Below are 19,074 nucleotides of genomic sequence, written 5' to 3'. Positions count from 1 at the left end.
GGTTTCAGATTTGCATCCCTGGTGCTAGGTCAGCATTTAAAAATCGCTGGGAGTTGGAGAGAGGAGCTATATAAGCTCAAAGGAGGCATGTTCTTCAAGATTTGGGGGCCAGACGGAAATGCGCTGAACCAACTGAGGTTGAGTCTGGGTAGGAGCGGTAACCTGAAGAAGTCAGGTGCTGCATGCAGCACTTTCCTAGCACGTACACAGTCTCAGTGCGTTTGAGGAAACCATGCTGTTTTACAAGTGAGGTGGCTGGTGGGGGGCACAGTGGTGTGAAAGTGAACCCTCCTCAGAGGGAGCAACCAAGAACAGGTGGTCTCCTGGGGCCCTATTTAGCCTGAGACTGTTCGTGGGGTCCTCTCTACACATCTAGACACCTGTCTGCCCCGCCCCTGCACCAAGAGGCCAGAAAAGATAGGAATATAGATTTTAATTCTTGTGCTGCTGCTGTTAACCAGAGTGCAATTAATCCATCCTCTGTGGATTTTGATGCCACAGTGTAAATGAGGTTTCACACAGAAAGGCTCTGGGGCTGGTGCCATGAGGGGTGGCAGGAGGAGGAGCAGAGTGAGTAGAACATGGGCTGCAGTCTGTTCCTTCCCCAGCATCACAGGCCCGCAGAGGACCCTGGAGAGGCATGGGCCCTTCCCGGCACAGCTTCCCTTCCGGTTCAGCTGTCCCTAGCTCTGAGGCCAATTCTTGCTGAGCAGATGAGGTCCAGGGGGGAACTGATCACCAAATGGGAAAGGGATGCAGACCAAGGGAGCAGAGGGGCATTTGGGAAGCTGCAGCCCTTCCCCATTTTCCTCCTGAGAGACCCTCAAACTAGCTGAGCCCTGGGGGAAGGACAGCAGCAGAAGCTCATCCTCTGGGTCAGAACTCTATTGGAGACCAGAGACGGGCCTCACGGAGGGGCAAGTAGCAGATAGTTGCACATTGCTCTGCTTGAGCAGTGAGTGAGGACTCTCCCCAAAGGTCTGCTGAGCTCCAACCCAGGGCTGGCGATCACTGGGACTTCTTACAGTTTCCTAGTATTAGTAGGGTTAGGAGCTGGAGGGAGGCCACTTAAGCCCCAGAGCCTGGCCCTACTGGCTGCTGACAGGAGCTGGCATCTGGAAGTAGCCCAGACTGTCTGGACAACACTATTCCTCTCATCAGGAGTCAGGTGATCGGGTCCAGGGCAAAGGCGCTGGTCTGGGTACAGCTAGGAGTCCGAGACACACAGGGCTTCCACCGCGTCGCTCAGACCCTGGTTGACGCCCCCCACAGCCAGGAGGCAGTTCTTGACCACGATGCTGGAGCAGGCACAGCGGGGCGTGGGCATGGCTGGGAGCACCTCCCACTTGTTCTTCCCTGGGTGGAAGGCCTCCGCAGTCTCCAGGACAGTGGGTTGGTTCCCTGAAATGGAACCAGAACTTACAAAGGAGTCCAGCCACCAATCCATGCCCTGCACTCACCCCACCTCCCTCGCTCCCACCTGCAGAAACCAAGAGACCTCAACTTCCGCCCAGCTCCTCCCTACCTGGGGCCAGTAGCTTTGGTCAAACAGCCACGTTGCCTCTCCCACCTTCCATATTCTCGCCTCTTCACCAGGAAGCTTTCTTTCACCAACCCCCTGCTCTTACCAGAAGCTTCTGGACACTGTTGCCTCCCTCCTGCCTTGTCCGAAGAAGCGGCCCACGTGGTCTGGCTCACACCATACCCCTTTCCTGGGCTGGTGAAATAGAGTCTGCCCACGCCAGTGTCTGAGCAGGCCCGCTGCCCGCATCTCTTTCCCTGTTGATGTTGGGGTTCTGCTTTCAAACTACCACTAACCACTGGAAGGGTAACTCAGCAAGCCCTGGATTCATCACACTAACATATTTGATCGAACTGCTTTCCTATCCCATGACAGGGCTGGGTATCCTAGGGGAAGAGGTGGTCAGAGAAAGGACCAAGGCCAGTCCCTGCCACAGGTCTGTGTCTGTCACTCCTGGCTGGGGCCCCCAGGGGTCTGTGCTAAGCACTCCTGTGTAACACGGTCATCAGTATGTCGCTTGCACTCTCTGGGCCTCAGTGTCCCCTGTGCAAGAGGGCAGAAAGACTACATCTGGGGCCCATACCTGGACACAGGCTAGAAGGGAATGTTTTGGGTTCTTTGGAATGAAGCGTTAGGCAGACGGTGTGCAAGGAGCCAGCACCTGCTCCTGCTGGAGCAGAGAGCCCACGAGCCACCAAGCACCAGGACCACGGTGCCAGCCCGGAAGCCCCATCCTTACCGAGGCCGCCGGCCACTATGACCCGTCCACTCAAAGAGCCGGCCACAAAGTCTGCGCGCCGCTTCTTGAGGAAGAAGGAGCGTTCCATCTTCAACCATCCCCCTACAGGCATGGATGACAGCAAGAGACAGAGAGAATGAGATACTACCCCAGCACCCCCAGTACACGCTGAGCCCCAATCAACTCTCCCCCCCAGCAGAGTCCCCACTCCATCTGCCCTTTGTGCTCAGGACGTACACAAGGTCCTGCTGTTACCCTCCATGGCCTCCACCCTCTCCCCATTTGCTGCGGTCTTGGAACGACAGTGTCCACAACAAGCGACCCGTTCCTCTGCTCGCCCAGGCTCGGAGCTGGAGAAAATCTAACTAGAGCCATGAGCATAGGGAACAGGGTCCTTCTGTTCCCCCATGAGTGAAAGCAGGAGAAACCTCTCTCGCCTGGCCTGCCTGGATGGTGCAAGAGGAGACAATAGGGGGAAAAGGCTTTGGCAAAAACTACCAACCCCCAAAGGGAACCCCGTATGGGAGGACTTGGTCCCAAGAGTAACCCCGAATGGACAGGGGTGTTTCGACTTCTGAAAGGCTCACCCAGCTGGGCAAGTGGCCCTGGGGGGCTGGACAGGACAGATGTACCGTGTGGGGAGGCCTCCAGAGGCAGGCGGCACCCAGCTCACCCTGTTCCATGTCAAAAACATCCATGGTCCGGAGGAACTTGGGCTGCCGGTACAGCCGGCCCTGCCGCAGGCCTCCCAGGCTGTACAGGCGGTCGTCCAGGGTCACAAAGCTGGAGAAGGCCCGCTTACAGGGCATGCTGGGGAACTTGGTCCAGGAGCGAGTCTCAGTGTCAAAGACCTCAAAGGCGTTGACTGCGTACTTGGACTGTCGTCCTCCTGGAGAGCAGAACAGGGTGGGGCTTGGGCAGAAGAGTAACCCCTGAGGACAGGGACTGGGCTTCCCTTCTGACTGTTACTGATTCCACAGAAGCCCCCTGAGGGTTGGGGCCGCATGCTCACCCTCCAGTGCCCAGGCATCACACACAGGCATCGCTTCCCATGGGAAATGGTTCAGGGGAGGGAAGGAGGGATCAATGGGGGACAGACAACCCGTCCTTACCCAGCACATAGATCTTGGAACCTTGAAGGAAAGAGGTGGCAGCATATCTCGGGGTGGGCATGGGTGCTAGTGACACCCACATGTCCTTGAGCATGTCATAGTGTTGAAGGTGGTTGTGTGGACGGAGGTCCAGGCCCATCCCACCTGCCGCATACACTCGGTAATCTAAAGAGAAAGGTCACACGCAACCCCTGGCTCAGCTCACAGCCACCATGAGACAGGCCCATCAGTACCCACCACCTGCCACCAGCACTGAAGCCAGGTGGGGTCCCGACAGCCGCTCTGCCAGAGTGAGCCACGCGTACGCCAGTGGGGTCGAGGCCACGTTCAAGGCCCTGCTGCCGTTGAGCCTGGGACTTCCTGAAGCCATGTCAGGCCCGCACGCCTCAGCCCTCCTAGGTGCCCAGCCCTTAGCGGAGCCCAAAACACGAAGCCTCTCACAGGAGCAAACTGCAGTGGGGTCTAGACCTGGACAGTCCTTTGCAGGCCTTGCCCCCTCCATTCTCCTCCTTCCTGGGCAGCCAGAGGGGATGTGAACGCGGAGGGGCATGGCTCTTACATCCCCCAGAAGCGGCACAGCCAGGCACAGCCAGGCACTCCAAGACGGGAACTTTGTAGAGCCCGCAGGAGCCCTTGGAAACGAAGTTGGCCCTGCTGTCATTGGCCTTGTGGGACACCAGACTGGTGCTGCTTCCCTGGCTTTCTGCCCTCTCCGTGGGGGAATGCCATCCTCCTTCCCATACTGGGAAGCCTGTGGGCTCCAGGAGGCCCTTACACTAAATGGAGAAGGGGAAGGGCGACTGAAAGTGAGGCTTGGAGGAGAGAAAACTGGCCCCTTCAAGCAACCCTGCCCAGGCAGCAAGCTAAGCACTCTGGGAAGAGCAGCGGTCTCTCATACTCTACAGCTGTCAGTGGCAGGTGGCTTTTCAAGGACGGGCAAGGCATCAAGATGCCCCTGGGCCTCACCCCAGTCCCTCCCACAGTCTGTCAGGGACATGGACCCCCACAGGGCTCTCTCTGTCCCAGGGACCGGCTCCCACCTCCCAACTTCCAACCTCCTAGAGACCAGCCCTCACCACTCTAAGGGGCCTTTGTTCTTCAAGACTAGTTAAGGAATGAATACTGTTTCCTTCTACTTTCCAATCTCACTGAAAAAAAAAAAAAGAAAAGAAAGAAAAAATCCCACCCCTCGCCTCAGGCTGAGATGGGACCTGCTAATACATTTACCTTATACAAGCTCCACCCCTCCCAACCCATGCCACTGAAACACCCACCAGCAGGGACTCCTCCAGGCCCCTCCACTCATCCTTTGTATGCACCTGGTGTCCCTGAACGCCAAGGCTGGACCAGGGCACCAGTGCAGTGCTGGCCGAGACACCCGCCTCCCTCTAGGCACCACATGTTACTGAAATACCCTGTTTTTTTCCAATAGACTGTAGGTCGCTGAGCATTTGTTATGACCTGGCATCTGGTACAATGCCTGCCACACAGGCATATACATGCTTATGAAAGCCATCGATGGACCCATTCAATGCCATAGTCAAGGGCATAGACTCAGTCATCACTTACTGTGCAACCCTGGGTAAGCTTTTTAACTTCTCTGGGCCTCCCATTGCTTCTCTCTAAATTAGGATCATAGTCTTACCTCATCAGACAGGTTGTAGGGATGAAAGAGGTTAATATATATAAAACACATATGGTGAGGACTCAATAAATGTTAGTTATTAATCCTTCAGCACCGTTCACTGAGACCTGGGGATAAAAAAGGACTCCCCCCAACCCAGCTCCCCCATGGGCCTCCACGCCTTCCTTCCTTCCTACTGGGAGTTTGTGGGGGCTCCACTGACCATTCTGCCCTGAAGGATTCTGGGCTCGAGCTTCTCTCTGGCCCCCTTCCTGGTCAGACCTGGGCTCCTGAAGGCAGGGACTAGACCTTCTGCCTCTTTTTCTCCTCCCTGGCACCTGGACCCGTGTCGGGGACCGAGCAGGCACTACACGGGTTCCTGATCTGCGGCAGACCCCAGCAGGCCGCTGCATGATTTCCCAGGAGGAGGGGGGAAGGTTGCATCCCATTAAGCCTGTCTGGACTGGGGAGTCTCCTACTTCCTCCTGGACCACTTCCCATAAAACCCTTTGTGTTTTAGCAAAAGAACTTCTGGAGCCCTGTCTATGCTCTGGGCTGTTCCAGGCCAGAAGAGAAGGAAAGTAGGGACTTGGAGGAAGTGCAATGAGAACCATAAAACCACATGGTCAGCACACACACCAGCCCTGAGAACTCAAGGTGGGCAGGGTGCCTTATCAGTATCCCAGATTAGGAGACAGAGGGAGAGCCTGAGGGTGAGGAGAGAGGCCTGGAATCAGGTCCCAAAGTGCCCTCAGTGGGGCCTGGTGATGGGGCAACATGGTAGGAACATCCCCAGGACCCCAAATATGTGTCTGGAGAGGTGGCAGGTGCAAGGCAGTTTTAGGGGATGGGGTGTTGTGGGTGGTCGGCTCCATCATTCCGCTGAGTGAGGGGGTCTGCAGAGCCATTGCACTGACCCCCAGCTCTCCCCTCTGGCCCAGCCTGCCCACTTTGTCAGAGCGAGCCTGGTGGCGTGGAAATCTGGCATCATATGGAATTACTATACACTTCGCTCGATGAGACTCAGTTTTCCCATCTGTAAAATAAGGCCACTGGGTCTCTACTTTAAGTGCCTATTTTAAGGATCAAATGTGATAGTGGGTCCAGGCTCAGTGCCGGCTCCTATTCCTTTCCCCATGGTCTCCCCAATTCCTTCTCTCCACCCACCCTCAGTCCCTGCCCCACTTGCCTTTGGCCGTGACAGAAATGCCCATGGCCGCCTCGCGCAGCACGCTCCTCTTCTTCCACTTGCCCTCATCGATGTTGTACATCTCCACAACCTTCACGGGCAGCTGATTAATGCCCACACCCCCAATCACCATGATCCTCTTCCCCAGAGCAGTGATGGCCACCCCAGCCCGGGCTGTGGGCAGCGGGGGCAGGGCGGTCCACTGGTCGGCCTCGGGAGAGTAGACCTCAAAGCAGTCCCTGGGGACACCATTGTCATCACATCCCCCGATGGCATAGACCTGCCCCCCAGTCTCCAGCAGGGCGCAGTAGACCCGGCGGCTGGGCAGTGGCGCCAGGCGCTTCCACTGGAAGTCCTTGACTTCGGGCACCTCCATGGCAGCCCCGGAGGCCCCTCCCCCCGCGCCCCCTCGCTGCGGAGCGCCAGGGCCGTGGCAGAGGTGCGAGCCACCGGTGGTGGGAGAACGAAGGCGCCGGCTACTCCGCGTCCTCTCTCGCCTCCTCCATCCCACTCCCGTGGTCCAGCAAGGGCCCCGACGCCGGCCAGCGCTTCACGGTCTTTCAAGACTCAGCAGTCCCGTGGTGTCCACGCTGGGGCCTGAGGGAGAAACGCGGCGAGTCAAGGGCGGTCGTGCCACGCGCCCTAGCACGCGCAGAGGGGCGGCGGAGCGGAGGGCAGGCTCCCAGCCCCCGGACAACTTTAAAGGAAGGACTCCACGGCCAAGGGCGCCACCCCGCGGCGGCGTCACCCCCTGTAACGCTTTGTCCTCCACCCCTACCAGACTGTTTATTGGAAACCTGCGGGGGCGCGTGGAGGGCGGGGTACGTGGGTCTTGCTGAGTGGGGCAGGGGCTTTCTCGGTTCCGAGTTTTCGGTTTCGCTCGGCTAAGCAAGGAGTTAACACCTTTGGGCGTCCACACCTCCCACCTCTACCTGTCTCCCCCTCCCAGCAGTCTCCCGTTCCCGCCCCCGCCCCCATGCCACTTACCCAGCCTGGCGGAGCGGCTTGGCGCGAGGCGCAGTCAGCGCATCACCCGAGAGCCGGGAGCCCCAGCCCAGCGGCGCAGGGAACAAGGGACAAGCGCTCTATCCTTCCCCAGTCCGCACCCCGCTGTCATATATGCAGATGAAGAGAATAAATGAACAGCAGGAAGGAGAAGAGGGGCTGCGGCGGGGGAGGAGGCCGGCTAGCCAGCCTGGTGCACGCATCCCCACCCGCAGCCGCCACCACACCTGTGCAGGAGTCCGCGTGCGCCGTGGTGGAACAGCTGTGACCTCTTTACATAAACCTTGGCGGCTCTGGGCCTGCGGGGGAGGGAGGGGTCTGGCCTGGAGCAGCTCACCTTGTCTACAGGGTCAGGGTTATCAGGGCATTAAGTACCCAGATGCCTGGGCCAGACTCCCTCCAGTGTGGGGGTGGGAGGTTTGTGAATGTTTGTTTTGGATGGAGAGGCGGAGAGAGTCCAATTACCCAGATTATCTACAGTACACAGACTCAGCTCCTGGCAGGCTCGCTCCATAGTCAGCTTTGCTTAGGGGGAGCTGTTATCAAATGGTTTAACCTAATAGAATCAACTGATGTGGGTGTGGTCTACGCAGACCTAACCCAGGTGCATCCAAACAAGTAAGCACCAACCAGCATATAAATGTATACGTCACACAGCACCTCCTTCCACCCCCACGAATAGACATATCCACGGAGAAATTGACAGATGCACCAATGTGTGGACACACAGCCGGAGACAGCAACGTAGACACACTCATGGGCTGTTCCTCCCCCACCCCCTTCTTCATACACTTTGGGAAGGGGAAACGTGGGTATCAAGTCGTGGCCCTCGGCACCAGACCAAGGGCTTGACAAATAACTCTTTGAAGCCCCTCCGTAGTAGACTTTTCAGGACAGCAGTCTGCAGTGACAAAGCTGTCTGCGACTCCAGCGGTGACCTGGTCAGATGGACTGCAAGGTCTGTGGGGTCCTTGTCCTGCTTGACCACAGCCAAGTCTTGAGATGCTCGGGGTTGGGAATCTGAGGCACCTAGGTTTGAATTCTGGCTCTGAAATTAGTTAATTACTCGAAGCCCCAGTTTTCTTCTATTATTTTAATTAACCTTTTTATTTTGAGATGAATTGTAGTTTCGCATGCACTTGTAAGAAATAACACCATTTACTCAGTTTCCTTGATGGTAATATCTTGCAAAACTTAAAGTGCAGTATCCCAACCAGGATCTGGAAATTGACCTGTGAAGATACAGGGCCTTGCCATCATCACGGGGATTCTGCACTTTACCCTTGGTAGCCACGCCTCCTTCTGTTCTGCGTCTTTCTGCCCAGCCCCTGGCAAACACGAATCTGTTCTCCATTCCCATAGTTCTGTCACTTCAACAATGTTATATGAGTAGAATCATACAGTGTGTATAACCTTTGGGGACCGGTTTCTCCTCCCCCAGCAGAATTATTCAAGTTGTGGCCTGTACCAATAGTTCATTCCATTTTATTTCTGAGTAGCATTCCATACTGTAGATACATCCCTGTAGACTTTTGTGAAGATTAAATGAGATATTATTTGCAAAGTGTCCAGTTTAGCTTCTGATACAGCGAGGGCCTGGTACATCGCTATTTTTGTTTAAGATTTTATTTATTTATCTTTAGATGGGAAGGAGAGAGGGAGAGAAACATCAATGTATGGTTGCCTTTCGTGCGTCCCCTGCTGGGAATTGGCCTGCAGGGAACCAACCTGCAACCCAGGCATGTGCCCTGACTGGGAATGGAACCGCGATCCTCTGGTTCGCAGGCCTGTGCTCAATCCACTGAGCTACACCAGCCAGGGCACATCGCTATTAACTGAGAAAAAGCACACACCTTTTGCCCCTTACTTAGAAATGACTTCCTGTGAGAGACCAAAGTCACAGCTCACCACAGGCCCACTTCAATGTCTTGGGCCCTTACCTCAGAAAGTCCACTGCTTTCAGTTTCAATTCTCTGTGCTTACAGAGTAAGCAGCTCTAGGACCTTCACAGAGGAATGCTGTGTTCTGTTTTCTCTATTCATTAAGAACTCACAAATTCCAAAAGAATGTGTTCTGAATTAATGAAGTTTTCACAGGAAACGTTTCTCTTTTTCCTAGGGATCACAATCTGCTCAGAGGAACAGAGAACAAACCCTCAGCCCTCAACTTGAACTGTGTTCACAAAATCAGGAAGATTCAAAGCCATAGATGGTCTTCAAAGAAGCCAGTTTCGGTCCTTCTTCATCCTTTCTTGCCCACTGAGCCTCCCTTGCCCACTGAGCCTCCCTTGCCCACTGAGCCTCCCTTGCCCACTGAGCCTCTCTTGCCCACTGAGCCTCCCGCCAAAGCAGTGAGCCGGGGCGTCTTGCGCCCCACCCCGCTCCCTGCTGGGGCAGCTTTATGAGCCGCCATACAGAGTTCCACACTACTTTATGTTTGCATAGCTCATTTAGTTAAACTAAGCCCTTGCACACCCTATTCTCATAATCTTTTTTTCAAGCCTCACCCGAAGGTATATCCATTGATTTGGGATGTACAAGCCCTGACCAGGAATCGAATCCATGACCTCTTGGTTTACAGGATGATGCTCTAACCAACTGAGCCACACCAGCCAGAGCCATTTTCTCATAATCTTAAAAAACAATCCTGGGAAAGGTCGCAAGGGCAGGTGTCAGTATCTGCTTTTTACAGACGAGGAGCTGAGACTTGGGGAAATGAAGTCACTGACTTCTCGTCATGTGAGCTGTTCAGGGGGGGTCTGGTTTGTGACTTCCACATCCAGTGCTCTTCCACTTGATCACACTGAAATGCCAAATGAAAGAATTGTACATTATTAAGGACAGCAATCTGACTGGCTGTCACCTGGCTTTTTGTCCAGCTACAGTGAAGGAAGGAGCCCAGACCGCAAAGTCTCCCCCCATCCCATACTGTTTGTGCTGGGCAGCAGAGTTGGAAAGGGACTGGAATCCTGCCCCAGAATAGGCCCATTTCCAACCCAATGCTCATGTCTCACAGGCACCATCGTCCATGAGGACCATGGGACGTAGGGACCCATGCCTGTGGGAAACAGAAAAAACAGGATGCCTTCCGGGCTGTGGCCTAATTGCTTGTTCTGGGAGTCCTGGCTTCTCTTCATCTTCCCCGCTCCTTCCCCCACGGCTCTTCCTCCCGCCAGGTGACATCCTTTAGTCTTTGCAGTGAGTGCACTTTGAGGAAGCTTGTAACCTAGCAACCACCACTTAAGATTCCCTGCATCACCTGCAGTTTCCATGCCTGGGCTGCGTGCAACTAGCTGGGGCTTCAAGGAGTGCCAAGCAGAGGAGGGGGCCAGGGACCTGCCACACCATTCCGGTGTGCAACCACCTTGCCTGTAAGCAATTTCTTGTCAACCCAAATCCTTCCTGCTCCAAGACCTTGCATTGCATCGGGCCTGGGCTTCTCTTCTCTCTCAGAAAAGTGTTTGACTTTTTGCCTGGGGTACCAGGTGGGATTGGGAAGGTAGAGAAGTGAGGAAGGAAAGAAAGTTTGTGAGTCTCTAAAGATAAAGCCTCTGGTACCTTGGAGTCTTTATTATTGTGATGCTGAGGCATCAGTTAAACTTGTTGAGGGGTGCTCGGCCCCAGAAAAAGTCACAGCTGGGGTTTAGTCGTGTCTACTTTGTGTGCAATAAAATCACAAATTGACTCATTGGGCTTATTCGGTATTCAGCAAGGTCTGACCTCACTGAACCAGTCGGTAGGCTTTGGGGAAGCTGAGGCTGGTGGTGGGAAGGCAGTCTCTTCCCTGTAAACCAGGCAGATTCCCAGTGTGGCAAACCACGGGCTCGAAGGGACTGGTGAAGTCCCAAGTGTAGGGCACCTCGGGGGATGGGCAAGGAGGAGTTGTCAGCTCCCAGGCAGCTCCTGCTCCCTCCTCAGTGACACTAAACTGCCGTCCTGGCAGCCGGCACCGCCACGACACCCTGTGCTGGCAGGCGGACCCACCTGGAGCTCCCAAAGCTGGGATCCCCTCCTCTCCTTAGCTCTCTCTCTGCAGCGCCCCACAGAGCACAGGGAGTAGGGAAGTGTGTGCACTCCGGAATCAGAGAGACTGTGCCTGAAACCTGGTGTGGCCACCCCCTAGCTGTGTGACCGTGAGTCACTGAGCCCCTGAATGTGAGCTCCTCCTCAGTGAAAAGGAAAGAAGGAACCTGCTTCCTGGAGCTGTGGGAGGCACGAGATGCCGGGTGTAATCCTTGGGCAGATACTGAGTATGTGGTCAAGAGCTTTCCTCCGTGTGATGACAACTTTTCCTACCTCTGACCATCTGTGACTTCAGGCCAGTGTGCCCCAACAGCAGGCGCCAATTTCACAGGACAGGCACCTTCCTGGGCCTCACAACCTCCCCAGCTGCAGTCTTTTCTGGGCCTCCGTGTTGGACAGAATATCTTGTGTCCTGGAGAGAAAAAATCTTTTCCTCTGCAGCCTAACGCCACTCTGGAGAACAGCTGATGCCCTTCCATCAGAGAATCACCTCCTTTCCCCTCCCCAGGAGCTCAGGCTGCATTCTGGGAGGGCAGTGAGAAGATCACCCAGTGGGATGCAGGCTGCCTGCGGCTGCAGGGAAGGGGAAAGGCTCCCAACACGGGGTAGAGTCTCATCCGAACCTCCTTGTCCCTGTCCTGACCTCAGGCCAGAGGAAGGATTTTAGCGCTCAAGGAGATTTGGTCGGAGAGGGTGGGACACAGGTGACAAAAGTCAGAACCATAATCTGCATCTGCTCACAGGGCACCTGGGTAAGACACTCACATGGGGTCCTGCAAACTGGCCTCGGACCTGCGGTTTCCTCTGCTGACAGCCTGGATTAGAGTTCAGTTGCCACGTTTTTTCAACTACCCGCCCTGCTCCCTCGTCCTCCAAAGCCTAGCTTTGTGCCTGCAGCCCAGAGGGACTTAAGGGGCATCAGAGAGGAAAGCATCTGTCCACTTGTGAGCGACCTCCTGCCTGTTTAGGTAAAACTGGGGCACTGGAAAGTGGATCTCAGGGGTGGGGGGAGGGGTCATCTTGGTTTTCAGATCCAGGGGTTGCCTGGTTTGGGAAAAAAAAGGAGGTCGGAGGCTTAGTTCAGGACTTCTGAGGAGGAGAGAGGAGCCGCCACAGGCCCTAAACAACCCCCCTGCTGTTGAAAGTGTGAGACGCCTTGCCAGCAGGAAGCCAAACGCTCTCTAAGTGCCCTTGGCTACTTCCCTGTGTTTACTGAGGAAGTTGTAAAAGAAAATGGGGCTTAGAATAAAGCCTGAGGATCTGGGTTATAAACAAGGAAGGACTTCCTGCCCAGGAGTATCAGAAAACTCAAACACCAGCGGGAGGGAGGTGAGAGGCCATGGGGTCACCTCCCCTGGGAGACACTTGCCACAGCACAGGAGTGGGACTGAGAGTCAGGAGACTTCCATCCTAGGCCCCCATGTAGTCCTACCCGGGGCTCTGCACTCAGGGCAAGTCACAGCCGTGCTCGTGTCTGTGAAGTGAGAAGGGAAGAGGAAGAAGACAGCAGTCTGAGGTCTCTCCCAGCTGGAGAGTCCTCGCTCCTGGGCCGGCCAGGGCAGGACATCCTAAAGAAAGAATCATTTCACCATGTGACAAAGCAGCAGATTCCAGAAAGGACAGCTTCACATTCAGGGGTGGTACAAACGCACAGTGGTCTGGCCCCCCCTGCTGTCAGAGGCACTGCCAGCTGCCCAAGGTCCAGTTGCCAGAAGGGGCGTCACGGGGGGCCTTCCCCTCCCTGGGTTGCTGCCGCCACCTTCATTTCACACCAGGCAGGCCAGGAGCGGGTCCGTGTGACAGCTGCAGGTGTCGCTGTGGGGCTGGCACCTGGTAGACTGTGGGCACCCCCCGGGAAACCTAGTCACATTTCTTGTTGGGTCTGACATTTCTGGGGTGCCTTTCACCTTCCCACCAGCTGCCAGGACAGGAGGCAGAGGATTCCAGGGCTCATGAGGTCACCCCGACCTGGCCCTTCCTCTAAAAGCAAAAACGTGTACATCTGTCCTGGGTCACCGGGCTGGGGCAGTCCTCTGCCTCTTCTAATGGAGAGGATAGCAGAGCCTCTGTGGGGCCTGGGCAGCTCGGCAGAGGAGCAGAGGGCACAGGCTGGGGAAGGCAGCCACTGGCCACTCACACATGGCTTTTTAAATGCTCATTAGTACGCTAATATCGCCGTTTCCAGAGCCAGCAGCACCTCCATTCTTCTTAATTAAAAGAGCTCCACGTCCTGGCAGAGCGGAGAGAGGGCTCTGAGTGATTGACACACTAGCTGCTGCTCCAGCTGGGAGATTCGCGCTGAAGGTTGATTGGCAGATGGTCAGCCTGCCTGTCGTGGCTGGTGTGTGCCTGCGCTGGGGGGTGAGGTAAAGGGGGGCTGGCTCTCCAGCCAGCAGACTCTGAAGGGGGGGCCACAGCTGGTCCCAGAGAGCTCTGCAGGCCCAGTGGTACGGCCTTCTTGGAACAAAAGGCTGAACAAAGGCTGTCCCATGTACCTTCTGCCGGAGCCCCTCATCTCAGCAAAGCCATCTGATCTGGAGGACAAATGCTCAGGCTGTGAGGCTATCATCTCATCTCTGCCCTGGAGAGAGAGGGGCCACTCCCCCTAGATTCCCCTCACTTCCAGGTGAGTATCGCTCACCTGAGAAAAGACATTTACTGGGCTTCTATTGGATCGCCGCAGCTCCCTGCAGAGGAGGGTTTCCTGTGGCCTGACTTCCCCTCCTTCATGCCTCCCCACCAGCACCAGCACCGGTGCACAGTCTTGTCTGAAACTGATGTGGGCAGTATCCAAGACTCTGGGCCCTTTGATGGGGCGGGGAAGAGGGTGTGGAGGGCTCCCGAGTGTGACTGGTGTGACTAGAGAACCAGAAAGTGAGAGCCATCACCCTCAGAGGTCAGAGGTCAGAGGTCCCGGCCTGCTTCCGCCTCTCTTCTCACCAGGCCTTGGGGCAGCTTCTAAGGGGGGGCAGCCTTGTTCTCCACCCTGGGTGGGCCTCTGCTCCCCTCCAGAACATGCCATCCTGCATGCTGGGGAGAGGCAGGGCCAGCTCACCCTCCAGCTTGAAAGAGGTGCCTGTTTGCAGTGGGCAGGACCTCCATGCAGCTGTGGAGTGGCTCCTGTCTGGCAGTGTTTCTCTTCCCTCTTCCCCTCGTCCTCTCCTCTGCTTCACACACACACACACACACACACACACACGATTCATGCATAAGCACTCACAGACACACACACACACATGCACACACACATGCCCTCCTCCCCAGAGGTTTGGGGAAGGGGCCTCCAGAGGCGTCTTCAAGAGGAGGGCATGGGCACTGCAGAGCAGGCCTCGTCCAGGGCCCTGCTTCAGCCCTCTCCTCCCGTGGGAGTCCCAGCAACCTGGCTCAGCAGCAAGGTTGCCATCTGGTGTGGCGACCTGTGTCCTCTCTGTGCTACAGACAGAGAAGTGGGAGGTAGCAGGGCTGCAAGGGGGCTGTGTGTGTGCGTGCAGGAATAAATGCACAAGACTCCAGGACAAAGGAGAAACAGGCCAAGCCTCGGGTGAATCAGAGGGCCTGCCGTGGACACCAGCGGGCACTCACTCCCTGGGTGGGCAGGTGAGCTGCAGGAGGGGGCTGCCCACTTTCCCAACTGGGGAGGGAGCAGCAGGCACCCTCCCCTTGAGCGCTGTCCCCCAGCTGGGCACCAGAGGAAGGTGGCTGTGTGCATACTGCCCAGGAGCCATTGTCCTTCCCTGCACCTCACCAGGCCAGAGTGGAATGACATCTCCACTCAGGCCCTGATCCAATGGCTGGCACCCAGGCGGGGATCACCACCGGAGATCCTGTGTGTCCTTCTGACCCCGGCAATCCTGGCCCAAGGAGGGCTGTTGGTTTCCTTGAATGACACCCCTCTTCTGAGTCCCAGCCCCAGGAATCATGTTCCGAGGAAGTTCCTTGATATAGACACCCCCAAACCACAGATGAAGGCCTTTGCTAACAGCCTAGGTCAGGGGTTGCCAGGGATGACTCAGGGCCCATGCCAGCCTGTTCCCTGTTTTTGTACGGTCTGTACTCTCAGAAAAGTTTTTACATTGTTAGGAGAAATAGGAGAAAAGACTCAAAGACTCAAAGAAAAATATTGCGTGATGTGTGAAAATGACACGGATTTTACATTTCAGTGTCTATGAACAGTTACACCGAAACGCAGCCCTGCTCATCCATTTACACGGGGCCGCTTTCTGGGGACAACAGTGGGCGGAGTGGCGTGGCTACGACCGACCATGTACGGCCCTCTAAGTGTGACATGTTTACCATGTGGCCCTTTACAGAAGTGTCTGTCCCAGCCCCCATCTTGGGCTTTTTTCAGGGACAGAGGGATACCACCTTTTTCTGACGTGTTTAGTTGGCACAGCGATAGCTTGCAACGGTGGGAGGAGAGTAACATTTGTGGGGCACCTACTGTATACCAGGCACAGTTCCTCTGTGTATCACGTAATCTTTACCTCGATCTGAGCGAAGGGAGCACTAACAGCTGCTTACACTGTGAAGGCCCTGAGGCTCAGAGAGATTAGGAAACTCACCCGGATTCTTAGAGCTCATCAAAGAGGATCCTGAATTCAAACCTGGGTCTGTCTGATGCCAAAGCTCATAACCTCTCCAGGCCACCATGCTTCCAAGATGGCCTCCAGCAGCCTAGGAGGGACTGGCCCCAAAGGCCACAGGTTTGGGCATTCCGATCAATAGGTAGGGGAATTGAGATTCAGGCTTCAGGGACCCAGCCCCCCTCCTCGGGCTCCCTTCAGCCTCAGAGCGCAGTCTTCAGGTGAGGGGAGTGTAGGCCACAGGCAGCAAGTCACTGACATGGCAACAGTGACAACCCAGTGACAACTTCACATCAGCACTACCTCCCTCCTCATCTCTTGCTATCTATTTTCATCACTTGTGAGCTTTCCTTTGGGAGGATTCAATTTGCATTTAAATAGGATACCTCTGGAATGGCTCTGATATNTCAGGGACCCAGCCCCCTCCTCGGGCTCCCTTCAGCCTCAGAGTGCAGTCTTCAGGTGAGGGGAGTGTAGGCCACAGGCAGCAAGTCACTGACATGGCAACAGTGACAACCCAGTGACAACTTCACATCAGCACTACCTCCCTCCTCATCTCTTGCTATCTATTTTCATCACTTGTGAGCTTTCCTTTGGGAGGATTCAATTTGCATTTAAATAGGATACCTCTGGAATGGCTCTGATATAACGTTAAGGCACTAATTACAAATTCATTTCTCTTTAAATATTAAGGCACTTCAGCTCATCTCAGGGGTGATGGAAAGCAGCAGGAATGCTTGGTATTTATGAGTAATGAATACTGATCTGTTTACTGCAAGGCTTTATAGCTCCCCACCAGCAGAGGGCAGAGAGGAGGTGTTCATCAGGCCCAAGGCAGGGGCGGTGGTCTTGGGAGCCTTAAATCAACTAAAAATAAATGTGCAACAACAACAATGCTGGAAAGAAGCCGAGACAGCCAGCAGGATAGAAGCTGCTGGCCTGGGGCACAGGGGTGTCCTCAGGCTGCCAGTTGCCCAAGTTGCTTATAAGTGTCTCAGGGCAGGGCCCTGCCCCTCCTACTCATCACTCTTTCCAGTACCACGCCTAATGCCTGGCATGCCGTGAGGGCTCCAGAAATATTTGCTGAATGAATGAGTGAGTCAACCAATCAATCAATTACGGGAGGGCTCATTCATTCTACTGTACTGTGAGTCAGGTGTTGTACTAGACGGTTTTCTTGTCTCCTTGTTAAATAATTTATCCCTCTGTTTTTCCCTCAGAGCCATGTAGATGATACACTAATTCTCCTTTATCTCGAAGAGTAGTACTTTGCATTCTACATGCTGATTTATAATTTCACCTTCATATGCCATGGTTAATAATTATATTAAATTGCAAGGTAAGTCCAGTTTTATTATTCCCACTTCACAGGTGAGAGCGCAGACCAAAGCAGCCTCAGAGCACCTGGTTGAATTGGAGACTTAGCCAGGACCTGAACCCTGATCTCGGTGCTCCTGGTTGGGCCTCTTTCAGGTGTCACCCCTCCGCCACCCCAGTGCAGGTCCCTCTACTATTCACCGTGTCATACCCCAAATGTGTCCTCAAGATGCTGGGAACCAGGAAATGCAGAAGACCAAAGTTCAGCCCAGCCTCTGGGCAGGCACCCCGCAGGCCTCTCCTGTCCTGGCCTCCGCCTTGGGGCGGTGCTCTCAGGAGCATGCCCTCCTCCCTCCCCGCGGGAATCCTGTTTGTTCTCCAGTGTCCAGCCTCAGTGTCCTCCAGGAGCCGCACACTATCCCTGCTGGTAGCAGTAATCTTTCCCATGTTTCCAAAGAGCTTTATCTGTGCCTGTGTTAGCACTTAGGGTGGCCTTACATGATAACCACCACCAAGATTTACAGAACTATGCCAAATTCTTTACATATTTTATATAATTTGAACTTCATATGAATTTAACAATAACAATAGTGATAATAGGTAGTAAGTATATGAGGATTATTGAACTGGTCTAAGTTTATGTGTGTGTGTATAATTTTACCTATATGTAGGCACTATTTTTATCCCCATTTTGCAGATAAGAAAACTGAGACTTGGAGAGGTTAGGTGATCTTCTCAAGGTCACATAGCCAGACGATGCATGAAATCCAGCTTGCCTGACCCCGTGCCCATCTGTGTAGATAGATGTTCTCTCTTACTCAGCATTTTGATGGCGGGAACCATGCTTCGTGTTGTTCTTGCAACCCCCTTGGGGCCAAGCACAGCAGCTTGTGCACAGCTGATATCCAGCCAGTTGAGCTGAATTCAGACCAGAAGCTAAAAGTTCCAGATGTTGGCTGCACGTTGGTCAGTCTGTGCCTCAGAGAGTGATCTTCGAGGTTAATGATCTAGGTTAAAACCAGCTGGGAAGGAACCTTGCCTGCAAAGCCAGAGAGGCCCAGCTGGGGCCAGCTGGGGAAGAAAGGCACAGAGAGACCCCGTGCCCCCGAATCTCAGGCCAGCCTCTGTGGTCTAAGCAGTCCTCCTCTCCCGACACCACTTGCTGGTCTCCCCAGCAGCAGGCACTAGGAATGCCAAAGATGACACTGTGCATAGATAATGTAAAAAACCTTACCTGACCAGGGAAAAGGGCGTCAGGTGATCTTCCACCAAAAACAAAGAAGGAGCCGGGGCTGAAGAGGGTCTGGCAGGGTTGGCCGGAGGCTCCTCCCAGGAGCAGGCTGAGGGCAGGGTTGGCAGGCTCCCCAGGGACCCCAGGGCTTCCTCTGCAACTGACCGGTCTGCTGCTGCTGTGTCTGACGGATGAGCTGGGAGAGAGCCAGGCCGTGGGCAGAGGGGGCCCCGCCCAAAGCGCCTGGAAGCAGTGGCTCCCCTGAGCTCCAGGAGGCGTGACACCCACCAGGAGGACCTCAGCCAGCTCGCCAGAGCCCCAGCATCTTTGCTGCTTCAGCTGCGAGGCCGCCTGCTCAGTGAGGAGAGAGGGTGAGGAGGCGGCAGGCTCACACACACACAATAACTACCATGGAAACTAACCAACAGAAAGAAGATTTAGAGAGCAGACTTCTCTGCCAGATGGGAGGGAATGAAGGGAGAGAGAAAGGGTTGTCCTTTGAGATGCTGCCCGGGCATTCAGGCAAAGGGCAAATTTCCAATCAGACCTAATCCAATAATTGCAGGTTTCCCCCTTGGGGAGGTTGGGTGGAGCTGTGAGTAAAAGGCAGGAGGTGGGTTGACCTTTTTGTATTAAAGTCCCAAATGGCCACCCCATGCGTTTGTCTCGGCGTGCACAGCTAGGGCATCAGTTCAGAGAGGGTGAGCTGCTCCCCTGAGAATGCGCAGCG

General features: G+C 55.0%; 1 protein-coding gene across 4 annotated transcripts; it reads right to left on the bottom strand.

The window, feature by feature from the left end:
• Positions 1 to 416: 416 nt before the first annotated feature.
• On the bottom strand, positions 417 to 18,733 carry KLHDC8A (kelch domain containing 8A). Of its 4 annotated transcripts, none has more exons than XM_037067139.1 (7): positions 18,348 to 18,733; positions 7,174 to 7,296; positions 6,187 to 6,783; positions 3,374 to 3,538; positions 2,935 to 3,150; positions 2,262 to 2,363; positions 417 to 1,401 (listed from the first exon to the last, which is right to left on the bottom strand). In XM_037067139.1, exons 3-7 carry the CDS (start codon positions 6,560 to 6,562, stop codon positions 1,208 to 1,210), a joined length of 1,053 nt encoding a protein of 350 aa, XP_036923034.1. In that variant the 5' UTR covers positions 6,563 to 6,783; positions 7,174 to 7,296; positions 18,348 to 18,733; the 3' UTR covers positions 417 to 1,207. The 4 variants fall into 4 exon arrangements, with proteins under 4 accessions (XP_036923034.1, XP_036923035.1, XP_036923033.1 ...); XM_037067140.1 differs by lacking the exon at positions 18,348 to 18,733 and adding an exon at positions 7,529 to 7,631; XM_037067138.1 differs by lacking the exon at positions 18,348 to 18,733 and adding an exon at positions 7,419 to 7,495.
• Between the last annotated feature and the right edge of the window lie 341 nt (positions 18,734 to 19,074).

The sequence above is a fragment of the Sturnira hondurensis genome, unplaced genomic scaffold, assembly GCF_014824575.4.
Source record: "Sturnira hondurensis isolate 20B ecotype Veracruz unplaced genomic scaffold, ASM1482457v3 Scaffold0017082, whole genome shotgun sequence".
Lineage (NCBI taxonomy): Eukaryota > Metazoa > Chordata > Mammalia > Chiroptera > Phyllostomidae > Sturnira > Sturnira hondurensis.
The sequence above is the reverse complement of the archived record's forward strand: the minus strand, read 5'-3'. Positions and strand labels throughout refer to the sequence as shown.

Coding starts and splice junctions, on each gene's coding strand:
- KLHDC8A (XM_037067139.1), bottom strand. CDS start 6,562: ATGGAGGTGCCCGAAGTCAAGGACTTCCAGTGGAAGCGCCTGGCGCCA. Junction 3,151..3,373: donor TTCCAAGATCTATGTGCTGG/GTAAGGACGGGT, acceptor TCTGCTCTCCAG/GAGGACGACAGTCCAAGTAC. Junction 1,402..2,261: donor CATAGTGGCCGGCGGCCTCG/GTAAGGATGGGG, acceptor GTTCCATTTCAG/GGAACCAACCCACTGTCCTG.